Here is a 12,997-nt window from a genome sequence, read left to right as displayed (position 1 = left end):
ACAAGAAATGTAAAACCTGCCAACACATCTCCACCACCTCCACAATGATCACACCCCACAAGAGAACTTCCTTTTCTCTCTGCCGAACCTCCGCGTTGGCCAGGGCCTATCTGCTGCCTTAAACCCTGACCAGGGGGCGGGTCTGGTGGTGGTGGAAGATCTAAAAAACGTGAATAAGATTTAGAACAAACTAATATTTAACTGAAACGAAAGATCTGTTTGAAGTTGCAGGAAAAAAAAATCTCCCTTAAAAATTGTATGAGTCCCTTAGGAAGCTTTTTTTTTTTTTTTTTTAACTTTTTAAAGAAAATGCATATGCATATTAGTCTGAAATGTTTACCCTTCCTTACTAGCCTTGCACTCCAGTTGTTATGACACTAACTCTTTCAATCTGTTATTAAAATCAACAGAATATGAGTCATGACTTTCGTTTCTAAGCATGTGATTTATTTTCTTTTGAATGTACTATACCTGGCTCATTCAATGGTAATCTGGTGATTAAAAAAGGTTATGAAAGAAAGGATGTTTTTATTTGTCAGGGTATCCTCATTTCAATCGAGTTGGGACCTGCTTCCTCACTCCAAGCATTTACTTTCATTTTTGGCATTTGGAGTTTGAATAAATTCAAATTTGCAAGCACAACTTTATCAAAGTTGATCCAATTTCTAATTTTGAAAAGTATCAAATTAATTTAAATGTGTTTACCATTAAAACAATAACAATACCCATGTCAAAATATATATTTTAAATGAATCCAGCTAATGATGGCAAATATTTTTGCATGATGGTTTCAAAATTCAGTGAAAATTTGTAATTGTTAAAATTTTTGAATAACTGTATATTTCAAGTCCTTATAAAATAGCCAACTGAACACTGAAATAGCCAATTTTGTGACATAAACATCAGATTTATATCCAAGCCACTAAGGTACTACTATTTAAAACAAGGTTTCAAACTAGGCTTTCAATGAAAAAGTGTGCTTTTTTCATTATACAGAAAGCAAGGACAGTGACAAAGCCTGGAGATGTGGACAATATGATTAAAAATTAAAATAGCCTAATAATAGATTAAGGTTTCTATTTAATCCAAGATCATTTTGAGAATGATAAAAAGAAAATGGAAGGGCCACAGACATTCACCTAAGAAGTTTTTCCATGCTGCTTACCTGTAATGTATATACATCAACCTGTAGTTTATAAGTATGTACTATATTACGGTCAATTTCATGGCTATTTTTTTAGCATGTTGGGACAGGTCCTTAGCTGTAAGTCAGTATCTCTGTTGACTTAACACCTGGTGAGGCTCTATCCCTTTGTTTTTTATCCTTGGTACATTACAGCAATGTAAAGACTTTTCAGGAAACTTGAAAAGGTGTGACAAATAGTACAAATGTGTCATGATGTCTTGGGTTGTAACTACAATGAGACTGAAAACGAGGAAGAGTTGCATCTTCTAGTGCCACTGTACTTTTTCTTTTGAATCGGGTGCTAATTATTCCACTTTGGAATATCTATTTTCTACCTAGCATGAGTGTATAATAATCTGTCAGCAGGTTTGGTATGCACTTTATGCTCAGTACTAATTTATTTGAGACTTTTTTAGTTATGAATATAGCTGTGACCTCTCATGCCAAAGAATGTGTTTGAGTTATGGTAGGTAGAAGAGGGAGGGTATGAGAGTCTGCCAATGTTGAAATTGTTTTATGATGTTGGCTTCAAAAATGTTTTTTCTTATAATTGATGTTATTGCAATCATAGCTGGTTAGCTTACAGAACCACAAATTGGCATTTACTCGTGCAATTTGAAAGTCAGATTACTGAAGTTGTAATGTATAGCCTCTGTTTGGACATCCATTGAATCCAGCAAAAGCAGCCATTATATAATGTTGGATAACGACATTCTACAAATTAGGACTATTACAGTTTAAAATGAACAAATGTGAAAAAAACAATATGGTGGAACCTAAATGAGTGGCAGACAGTAGAACAGAAATAAAAACACCAAACATTACATTTAAACACTATTTCAGTATTATTACTTCACAGGCTACAGAGACTTTCATCTGGAAATCCCAGTGCAGATTGAGAACTCTCAGTAACCATACACTGGTGAGGAAAAAAGAGATGGGAACAGGAGATCTGTATTTGTCCGGTTACAACTCCTGGTTCTGGAAGGAATTTCCTTGGTGGGTTCCGGCAAGAAATTTAACTTAGCTTTCCTTCTTTATCCATCTCTAAAATAGGAACAATTGTTATATGATGCCCAGCAGGGATGTGGAAACTCACATTTATAAAGCATTTTGATATGATCCGATGATTTTAAGTGAAATGTGGTATTATTTTTCATAAGGCTTCACACACGTCTGGAAGTATTACATGTAAATGCTTCCATTGCACAGTGTTGGCCACTTGCCCCCTGAGCCAGGATGAACTATGTCTGGGTTCAACTGTAAGGATTTATGCTCCCACCAACCAATCATTCTCTGATTGAGCTATCTAATTATTTGATGTCTGGCAAGGTGATACCCCCTCCGTTGCTTATAAAAATTTTGAGAAAGAGGTACTCCCTTCAAAACTCCCCATTTCTGCCTAAGCAACTTGTATGCTCTGCACCAGTAATCACTCCCTGCCTTAGTTATATTTACCAGACACAAACTGCTGTCTCCCTGCACCTATATAAAGACCTTTCTGCATCTGGGGCCATAATAAATCTTTTCCCATATCACAGAAGGCTGACCTGGACCCCACTCCCCCAACACTTCACAACATAAAAAACTGGTAGCCATAGATGTGTCCTGTAAAACATTATACATATATACATATATACACACACACGCACAAAGTAGGAATTTAAGTCATCAAAAAATTAGAGAGACTAGGATTTACAGTCTCAGTTCCCTATGCCCAGGTCATTATCACTAGATGTTTTGCTATAGCATGTGCTGAGGGAAGCAAAATCATTCCCTAAGATCAACTGCTCCAGAAAAGTTGCAAACCAAAAAGGGTAGTGATTTCCCTGGAGACACCCTGATGCATAACTGCATTACCAAGTACTTTGGTTTTTCTATCTAAACATAGATGACTTGTAAGAGTTGATAGCAGGAAGGCACAATTTAAAGGTTCTGGTAAAAATGGGGAGTGGAGGAGCAGACCCCCTTTGGATCTCGCCGTCTCTCTCCCTCTCACAGTGGTGCCACATCCCAACTGAAGCAGCGGTCGGGACAGGTTGAGGCACTGAGAGCTGTGCTCTGCTGCTGGTGCATGGGCAGCTTCTGGCCACAAGGGGAGCTGCAACAGGCTCTGCATGCTGACACTGCGCTCCCTGCTGCCTATGTCTGTGGGAGGAGCTGGAACAGCAGCAGCAGCGTAGCCACCTTTTGCAGACCCCCTAGACGTGTTCAACAGAACCCCCCAGAAATCTGGGGGAAGGGGGGGGTGTCTCTGTGTGCTCTCCCCCACCCCACGATGCACCACCTATGCATCCAAATAGGATTTCTCTGTCAAACGTCAGATACCACATTTATCCTGGATGTCCAGACCTGGCTAGGAGCTGACTGTTTTGGTGTGATGCCAGGCAAGACACCATGAATACTGTCTGATAACAAGGTTAGTGTAGGAAAAAACTGCAAGGTGATTTATAATTGAAAAGTGGGGGCAATGGCAGCCTTCTTTACTGGTTTTACAGTTGAGGGACTGGGAATTCAGATGCTCCAGGAAAGCATAACCCCTGAGAAGAGACTATGAGATTTAGTTTGGGATTAGTTGAGCCACCATTAAGAGTGCAGAGTGCTAGTTCGATTACAGGTCAAGTCACTGCAGGTTCCACTCTAGCAAGTGCTTGCAGTCTCACGATACACTGGACAAAAAATGGCCTATGGTAGAATAGTTAGCAGCAAACACCCTTTTTTGCAGAAGCAAGTTATTCTTTGTTTCTCTTTGATTACTATTCCCTTTCATTTACTAAGAAAGCAACCTGTGAGGTATTCCTTACAATCATTGCGAGTGTCCCGCACATTGTAACCTCAGCACAGGTGAATTGAAGCAAACATTGGTTAATAACCAGGGATCCTGATTTTCTGTGATAAAAAAATCCCCAATTTTTATATTAAAAAAGTAACACAAAAACCACATTTATATATATATTCCACTTGGTTCTGTAACATTATATATATATATGTCGGCAGAGACAAGTGGGAGAGCCAATCATTTGGGTAATTAAAAAAGAAGGAACAAACACAATAGGAGTTTGCAAGTGGGAAGTGGGAGTTGGAGAGAAATAGATTAGAGCTCCCTCTGTGTGGGGCTGCCAGAGAGTTGAAAAGAGAGAAAGTGCTCCTAAGGGGCTGAGGTGGGTGGAAAAATGGGCCGCATGACTAATCTGTGAGACAGGAATGTTAGGCGACCCTGACATGACTTATTTTGAACATTTCTGTTGGCTAGCAAATGGCATGAATGAAGTAGAAAACAGAAGGGTTGCCTTGAATTTTTTCTTGGGAATTTGTTCATCTGAATACAGCTACAGCTATTTATCTGTGTTTTATGGCTTGTGTAAAATTACCCACAAGTTATGCTTCTGATGAAAGACCATGTGAATTTCAGTCATTTCTGATAAGACCTGGATCAAAATTATAGGAAATCCAAGAGATGCTAGTTTAAAAAGACAGGAACCAAAGAAGTTTGTTTTAAATTTTGATCAATGGAGCAACCAAATTTTACATATCTCTTAATTCAACATTGCTCACTTGAGGATTTAGGGACTAAGGGATTTCAGATGCAAAACAAAAAGCCCACTCCAAAATATATTCTCTTAGCCAGGGGTAGCCAAGCTATATCATGCACAGGCAGTTTCTGTGTGTGGTACATGGCAGACTGGGGAGGAGATAGTGGCAGACAGGACACGGAGTAGAAAACAGAACAGCAGATTAGAAAAGCAGCACAGGCCAGGAAGATGAAAGCAAACAGCAAATTATGCAGAGAGCCCACAGCAGGGAGCAGAAAGCAGAGTAGCTGATCAGGCAGGGGAAAAAGATTGTAGGGAACGTGTAAAGCTAATCTGCAGCATGTCTGATAGAAAGGTTGGCCCCATTGCTTTAAGGAACACTACATTTTTTTTTTCAACTCACGCACCGTACATGCTGCAGCATATCAGCACAGACCTGATTTTAACCCACAGAACTTACCGTCTGTCATTCCTTCCCTACGGTGTGGCAATGGGGGTTGGTCCAATCTGCCTCCCTTGTGTTTTTTAGTAGGCCTAGGTCTCTGACTCTGATTCACAGCTGCACTTGTGTTGCTATCAGTAGAAAATGGACTGCTTGGCCGAGGTCTCTGAGAAGAAGGATATGCCTTGCCTAAAAAAAACATATGGGAAACATTATTGCAGTGAACTGGGCTGTCCTTTATATGTCTACCCATTCTCCACTGAATATTTTTTAGTTCTCAGGGGCAACTTGAATGAAAAGCAGGATTCTTGTTAAGGTCCCCAGTGATGACTATTGCTTTTAGGTACATCCCTGTACACAAAGTGGAAAACTCAGCATTATGTGGTCTTTTCTTGTTTTAATTCAACCTGTTCTATCCATTATAATAGGTGTGTTCTATAATGCCTACATACTTTGTATGCTGAACAGATGTGTTTGAACAACTACCTGTTCTTACAGAGGGGAAAATAGTTTTACACCCATATAAAATTTATTCTCCATAGACACACTCTGATTACACAAGGATGCATATACACAAGGCCAGATTCTCATCTTCAGTGGTACCAGTGAACTAAGTCTATGGAGTAATGTCAATGATAATATAATTTATTTTACAAAATACATATTAAAGTAGGCCTGTATAACTAGTGGCCTCCCAAAATAAAAGCAATAATCTCCCCTTATTTTATTGTATATGATGAAAGTATAGGTGTCTATTGAAACCAATTATGAATGCACATTGGCTTGATTTAGTATTCAAAGCTGACAGCCAAACTGGTTGGTATAATTCTTTTACAATATATATTTTTTCACCCTTGATGCTATTCTAATGGGCAGCATTCAGCAGTATTGGAGCAGGATTCACATGAGCACCGTTCATCGTTTCTTTTTAAATACACATATTTATTGGGTTCAGGTCTTCCAGGTATCTGAATACATGGTTTGCCTATTTTTTAATCAGGCTGGAAGAGAATTTTAGAATGTATTTTCACAATACATTTCTTTTTTGTTTCATTTCTTTTACATCTGTCACATTTAAACAGGCTTTGTTTTGAACTTATTTGTTTTAATGTTACCCAGTGTTGAAAGTTTTCAGGCAATCAGATATGCTGATTTTGCTGAGCAGATACACTGCTCATTGGAGACTCATTGGTTTTGGACAAAATTTATGTAGGACTTCATGGCAGAGACAAAGTACTGTATGTACTTTGTGTTCTATTTAACCCCATGCTTTTTGGATGTTATTTCTGACCTGTGGTGTAATTTAGAGACACCTCTGGGTTCCTCCAAACTATGTTGCCTAGTAAAAGTGTTTAAAGGACTAAAATACTGGCAGAAGACAGCCAGAATACAGCAATGCTCTGAACAATCTTCTTCTAATCTCACTTCAATCTACCCCCTGGTTTAGCAGGACTCAGGGTCCATATTAATTCAGTTATGTTGTTTTTTATGATATTGGCAATTTCTTTCATGAAAGAACAGTGCAAAATTACAGTCCAAAATATTGCCCACAGTTTCTTAATTTTTATCATGTATTCATACATGAGAGAATTGCTTTTTTTTAGTATCTTATTTTCTCTATGGTTTCATACTGTCTCTAGATAGGAATACAATCATAAAAAGACAAGAACAAAATATTAAGGATTTAATTTGAAAATACTGTGGCTGAGATATTCAGAGATGACCCTGAAATTCCACCCTTCACTCACATTGTAAAGAAATATCTTATAAAAGCAAACTCCTACTAACATATAAGCACAACTGAGTGAGTCTAGGATGAAGTTCCATATTTCACTGAATGTTAGTGATTTCATAAGTTTGACTTTTAATTCGTAATGTCAGCTTCTGTGATTGTTTCATGTACCCATGGAAATAAGAGGCTAATAACAATAGCACTGACATGAATCAGACACAGGGCAGACAGGTGACGGTGCAAGCTTCCCAACACAGCTCTTTCACTGCAAATCTTATCTGACCTGAGCTACCTTTGCTATTCTCATCTGGAGTCTCTCAAGCAAAAAACTGCTCAATTGTGCCAAATTCTGTGTGGTGGATTAAATGTGTTCATATAGAGCAAAGGGCATGTCCACTGAGCTCTTCTTGATTTGCAATTGAATTTTCCTGTCATAGTGTGTTATAAAATAAAAAGAAAAAACAAGTCATTGGACAGTATGGCAAGGAGCATGATGCCCTTTAAAAGTATAAGGCATCATATGATTGGGAACTGATTCTCCAGTGTTTTTCATTCCACATAGTCAGACACATGCATGCAAAGTGAATGTAAAATGCTATCAACTGAGAAGTTTCCATTCACATCAGGGATAGCATTTTACACTCACTTTCTACTTGAGGGAAAATGTCTATGCAGAATAGGCAAAGAATTAGGACCTGGAGACTCTTTCCCTAAAGAGTGTCAGAAAGAATGCTGCGTCTTCTCAGCTGGAAAAACACCCTGTTACACTATGAAGGAGTGATTATGGTAGAGCAACAAGATAATATTCATTTTAAAGACTGCATCAATATACTGTTTAATAGAACATGCTAGCCTAGGAGGATGTATTGTAGGAGGTATCACATTGTCATTAGTCTACAACTAGCTTCTGGGGCCGTGTCCAGACGAGTGCCACTGTGCAGTATATGGTGTCACATACTGCACATGGAGCTGTTCTCTGCACTGCAAGGAAGCAGACCGAGTGTGGGGCTTTGACCCCAAGATATGCAGAAGTAAAAAAAAAACCTGCACAAGAAAAAGTGGAGTGGCATAACTGGGGGCAGCACATGCCGCTCAATACTGGAGCCTGGCCAGGCAAAGCCACATTCTGGCCAGACTCCTAGTGGCAGGATCACCACTGCTGCAGCCCCAGGATGCCCCCAGGACCCCAGATAAGGCTGCTGGGGCCAGCCCAGTGATGACTCCAGGTCTCCCTTACCCCACCTGGGGTAACCTGCTACTTGCCAGAGGGCATGTGGTACAGGTGTTCCCCAGGGACAAATAGCGGCACAAGGTGCATCACTGCTGGCTGTCCCCGGAGAACCAAATGTCCACACTTGTGTGGACACAACCTGGGAGTATTTCTTTTTCCTGTCAACTCGGAATCTTAAGAAAAGAATAATAAATTATTGCCAGGGCAGTTATATGATGACAATAGGATATACTGACATATACTGAAAGTAATGGCTTATCACAAGGATAATATGCCATTTTTAAAGTGCATACAATCACTTGTCTTGCAGCATAACACCTACTCAAAACCTATTTGGGTGTTTTTCAAGCTAAGATGATACAACACTTGACAAAAGAAGATACATCTTCCTTGCACAGATATACTGTGAAATATGACACATGTTAAAGTGTGTGCATGTGTGACAGGGCCAGAGCTTGCTCCTCTTAACAGGCCTAATCCAAAGGTCATTGAAGTCAATGGAAATCTTGGCAACAGCTTCACTAGGCTTGATTCAACCTGAGTAAGAGCACACAAATATTGGAAAGGGTTTAAAAGGTTGTTTTTCTTACACATGACTTTCTGCAGAGTCTTCTGAGGCAAAATAATCAGTTTTATTTGGCCAAACGCTGCCTGCTTGGTGTAGCTGCATGTCTGCACATTAGCTTTTTTTTCCCAAAGAAAAAACAACAATCAATGTTTCCCCAATAGAACAAAGAAATATGAGGGGTTGTCTTTTTCAATTGTGAAATAACTCTTTTTAAAGAATGATGAACTTAACTGAAAAGCCTGGGTAAAATTCTGGCCCCACGCAAGTCAGTGGCAAAACTCCCATTGATGTAAACAAAGCTGGGATTTCACCATATGTCTTTGCAGGTGGCTTGGGTGGGTGCCACAACCCCTCTAGCTTTTAGTCAGGAAGCCATGAAGTCACTAAAGTTATTTTGCATATACACAAATTTTGCTAGCAGCCCCTGTGTTTCTGGGCAATTTTCCTAACTGCAAGTCATTTACTGACATGTATGATTTATATGAGAAGAATACTAAAAGTTCCAACATTATGGGACCACTGCAACACCTGTGTGGAGGAATGTGAAATGGATACCTAACAAAAAGAACAAATATCTGTAATTCACATAGTTCTAACAGTCTGGTTTTGGATTTAAATAAATAGCAACACTTATTTCACTGTTTTGTTCAAATGCGAATCAATTCTCTTTTTATCCAAAACACTTTTTTAACTTAAATTTTACTTTGTGCTCTTAGAAACAAACATGTGAAAAATGTCACATAGGCTTGTAAATTATAAATTTATTCCTATTTACCACTTTATTGTAGAAGCACAATGTGGGTTGTTTAAAAAGCAAGAGTCATTTTGGACTGTTACATTTAACTTGTAGGTGCAGTTGATACATTTTCAATTAATATTCAGCAATCCAAATGTAATTAGGTATTGAATTAAGTGCCTGCAGAGGCACCTGATTAAGAGGGCTGTTAAATAGTTGCACTGTTAATGATAAACTTACACCACCTCACCCCACATTTAGAGTCTTCCCAGAAAATGCTTTTGCAAGTGAGAGGTGATAGAGAAGCAGTAATGGAGACAGCAGTGCTTTTCATCACTAGAAACATTATTGATTGTGAGAGGATTTTGCAAAAACTAAATCATCAGAAATTGCATGGCAAAATTAGTAGTCTCTTCATTGCAATATAAAAGGGAACACATGTCAGTAAATCTATAGCGGAGGCAGAGTAAAGAGAAATAGCAGACTAAAGGTTGTAATTAAAAGCTTGTGCTATTCATTGCTCTGGATTGCCAAAATTAACACACAGTGTAAAGCTTTGATTAAACTATGCAGATAAAAAAAATCCATCCACCTTTTTCCATGCATGTTAGATAAATGTTGAGTGAGACAGGTTCACTGAAAAGTAGAAGTGGAAGAAAGGAAGAGAAGCCCTTCATGCAGAAAGCATCAACTTTTGAGTCTACAAACCTGTTCTTGTTAGGCTGGTTCCATCCAGCCTAAAACCAGCTTTATCTGCTGCTGCAACCAGTGCTTGTGCAAAACTGCCGCTGGTAAAGATGGAGTCATCTGAGGAGCTACCTACACTAGATCTATGACTAGAAAAGTTACGGTCCTCATCAGACGCAGAACCCCATCCATTTACCATTGAACCTAAAAACAAATGTAGGGGGCTAGTGAGTTGTAGACATTTCATATTTTAGCTGTTCATTTATAGCTCTAAGGCCCATCAAGTCTCTCCTGTCTACTCAGAAAACATCTTTTAGGCCTAGCTGGAATCTCATTCATAGTTTGTCAAGCAGTTCAGTTGTTTGGACCACATAAACAAAACAGCACATACCTTCTAAACAAGTGAGAACTTTGTAATAGCCTCTATTGGAAGTCTGTAGATTTATTCTGGATTTAAGGCAGCATAAAATAGATCTAGTTTTGATTCCACATGTTGTAAAGTAAGATATACGTGGGTGTATATGTGTATTGATTGTTATATTGGACCTTAATTAAGTAAAGCATAAATGTGCTTATGCCTCAGTGAATGTGCATAAAGTGAGAACACGCATGCTTAAAAACTGACCTGAATAGGGATGAACTTATACACAGTTAAATATTTTTTTCTGAATTGAAGCTTTTAAAGTAATAATGAAGTCTCTGTGTCAAAACTGTATCTGATTCCTTTTTTTCCCCTCATGTCCTTGTGGCAAGGTATTTAGCAAGTTTTCATAGATTTGTTGGAATCTGACAGGCCATGCCATGAACACTTTGGCTATGGCATCAAACTTACAACCTCTGAAAAGCTAACTATACACCCTAGTGCCCATGCCAGCCCAGCCTAGTCCCCACTTGCTACACTTAAATTCACTGTAATTCACTGAACAAATTAAAGAGTTTCTTTCTTAAAAGTTTAGAAATAGATCTGCAGGAAAGGAGAAAATACATTTTGAATTTAATAGAGTCACTCACTGATTCAAATGCTGGCTTCATGGTCTGGTTATGCATTATCGCTATTGTATGGGGGAAAATGTCTTCAGAGGCAGGTACCAAGTGAAAAATAACATGTCAAGTCTTTTCAGAGATACAGTAAAGAGTTAACTATTTACTAATGATTGGAGAATACATCCTCTCTCTTGTTCGTCTGTCTCTAAGTTTAATATATGAAGTATGGCTTTTGACTTACAATGTACAGTATGCTATATCTTACATTTTCAATTTGTTTTTGTTTTTCAAAGGTGCTGAACACCTATTGCACATACGGCCTTCAACTGAAGTTGTGAGCATTCGATACTTTAAAAAAATGGTGGCATACATCACCAGGGTGGATCCAGAGGGGGTGCAGTGGCACAGCTATGCTACCCCCATTCAGATTATGTCCAGCCCAGGAGCCTCTGGGGGACTTTTTTAAAGTCCCCAGCACATGTAAGAATTCACCTCCTGCCCTCCATGCTCAGAAGCACATCCCCTTCCTCCCAACTGCCACTTCTTTCTCCATGGTCTGGGGTAGAGAAAAGTTTCAAAGCAGCTCTAGGGTTGGGCTTAGCTAGGAACCACGACAGCAGGAGAGATGATGGGCAAGGGGCTCCCCCTTCTCATGCTTGCTCCCTGGCAGAGGGGGGGTGACAACCCCTGCCACTCGCTGCCCATTTCAGTTGGTACAGTTCTCACTATTCCTAGCTCTCACACAGCCCAGCTGCTTTCGCCCTGGGACAGTGAGGAAAGCAGTAGCAGCAGATGAGGAGGGGAGGGAGGAAAGTAGATGTGCTTCTTAGTATGGAGGGAAAGGAGGGGATTCTTATATGCTTTGGGGACTTTTAAAAAGTCCCCAGAGGCCGCCATAGCAGCCATACTGCTATGGAAGGCGTGTCCATACTTGTGGGATGGGGGAGGAGGCTGGGAGAAGGGGTGCAGCAACTCCTACAGCAAGGGTGCATCCCACTCTTGCCAAATCCTGGACCCCCCCACCCTGTACAGCACTGGATATGTTAGTAAATAAACATGTGCATCAGCACAAAACCTGATTTTCCAAGATATGCTTGTCTACATTTGGAGAGGGAAATCATGATTTCGGATTTACTCAAGAGTTAGTGAAGATGAAGTAGAAATGTGATTATATATAGACATGTGTATGCACAAATTGAGCAGCGTAAACTGTTGAGACTTGTCTTGCAAACTCTTTTCCATTATGTATACAAGGTGTCATTTATTAAAGACTGCCATCTAAAAGAAAGTAAGCTTTAGATTAGGGATTTTTTATGACACCCAAATTGATAGGATACATGTGGGTGGTATTGTAGGCTATTAAAAGGTATCCTGCCAAAGCAAATGAACAAGTATAATGACTACATACCAGTTCAGTTAATAAGAAACCCTGCACCACAAGAAAGAGGGAGAAGAAAAGATTTCTGGGCCACTAACTTTTTGAAAACAATGGGTTATTTTGTAGCGGTGCAGTAACCAAAATCTTCTATTGTCAGCGAAGTGGCAGGCTGTAATAACACAGGTTCATGCACTCCTAAGATACAAGAAAAGCAAGTGAAGGGGTCTGTGGAGGTCTGACAGACAGAAAGTGTGTTAAATGCAACAGAGAGTGACAGAGTTTGATTCTACTTGCCAGAAGAACACACAAAATTGTTATTTTCCAATAGACTCTCTCTGACTCTGCCTGATGTAAAGAAGCCAAGGTAAGAACAAAGAACAGCTAAACAGAACCTCTTTTGAAAGGACAATTTCTGAACTAACAATCAAGGAGTCACAGAACATCATACAGAAATGAAAGCAAAAAGGCTTAGCAATCTGTATAATGAAACATGAAGAGATACTATATATATATATATATA

General features: G+C 39.3%; 1 protein-coding gene across 5 annotated transcripts in view; it reads right to left on the bottom strand.

Annotated features, from left to right (window-relative positions):
* Positions 1-12,997, bottom strand: part of ROBO2 (roundabout guidance receptor 2) — a 787,363-nt gene that overhangs the window by 22,812 nt on the left and 751,554 nt on the right. For 3 of the 5 annotated variants that reach the window (XM_019525121.1, XM_019525122.1, XM_019525123.1), the window contains 2 exons: positions 10,137-10,319; positions 5,180-5,350 (listed from right to left, as the gene is read on the bottom strand). In XM_019525121.1, the coding sequence (XP_019380666.1) occupies positions 5,180-5,350; positions 10,137-10,319 (354 nt within the window). The remainder of the gene's footprint in view (positions 1-5,179; positions 5,351-10,136; positions 10,320-12,997) is intronic. The other 2 variants (XM_019525124.1, XM_019525125.1) reach the window with 1 other exon arrangement.

This window comes from Gavialis gangeticus, unplaced genomic scaffold (assembly GCF_001723915.1).
Source record: "Gavialis gangeticus isolate Ggan-Ray unplaced genomic scaffold, GavGan_comp1, whole genome shotgun sequence".
Classification (NCBI taxonomy): Eukaryota; Metazoa; Chordata; order Crocodylia; family Gavialidae; genus Gavialis; species Gavialis gangeticus.
The sequence above is the reverse complement of the archived record's forward strand: the minus strand, read 5'-3'. Positions and strand labels throughout refer to the sequence as shown.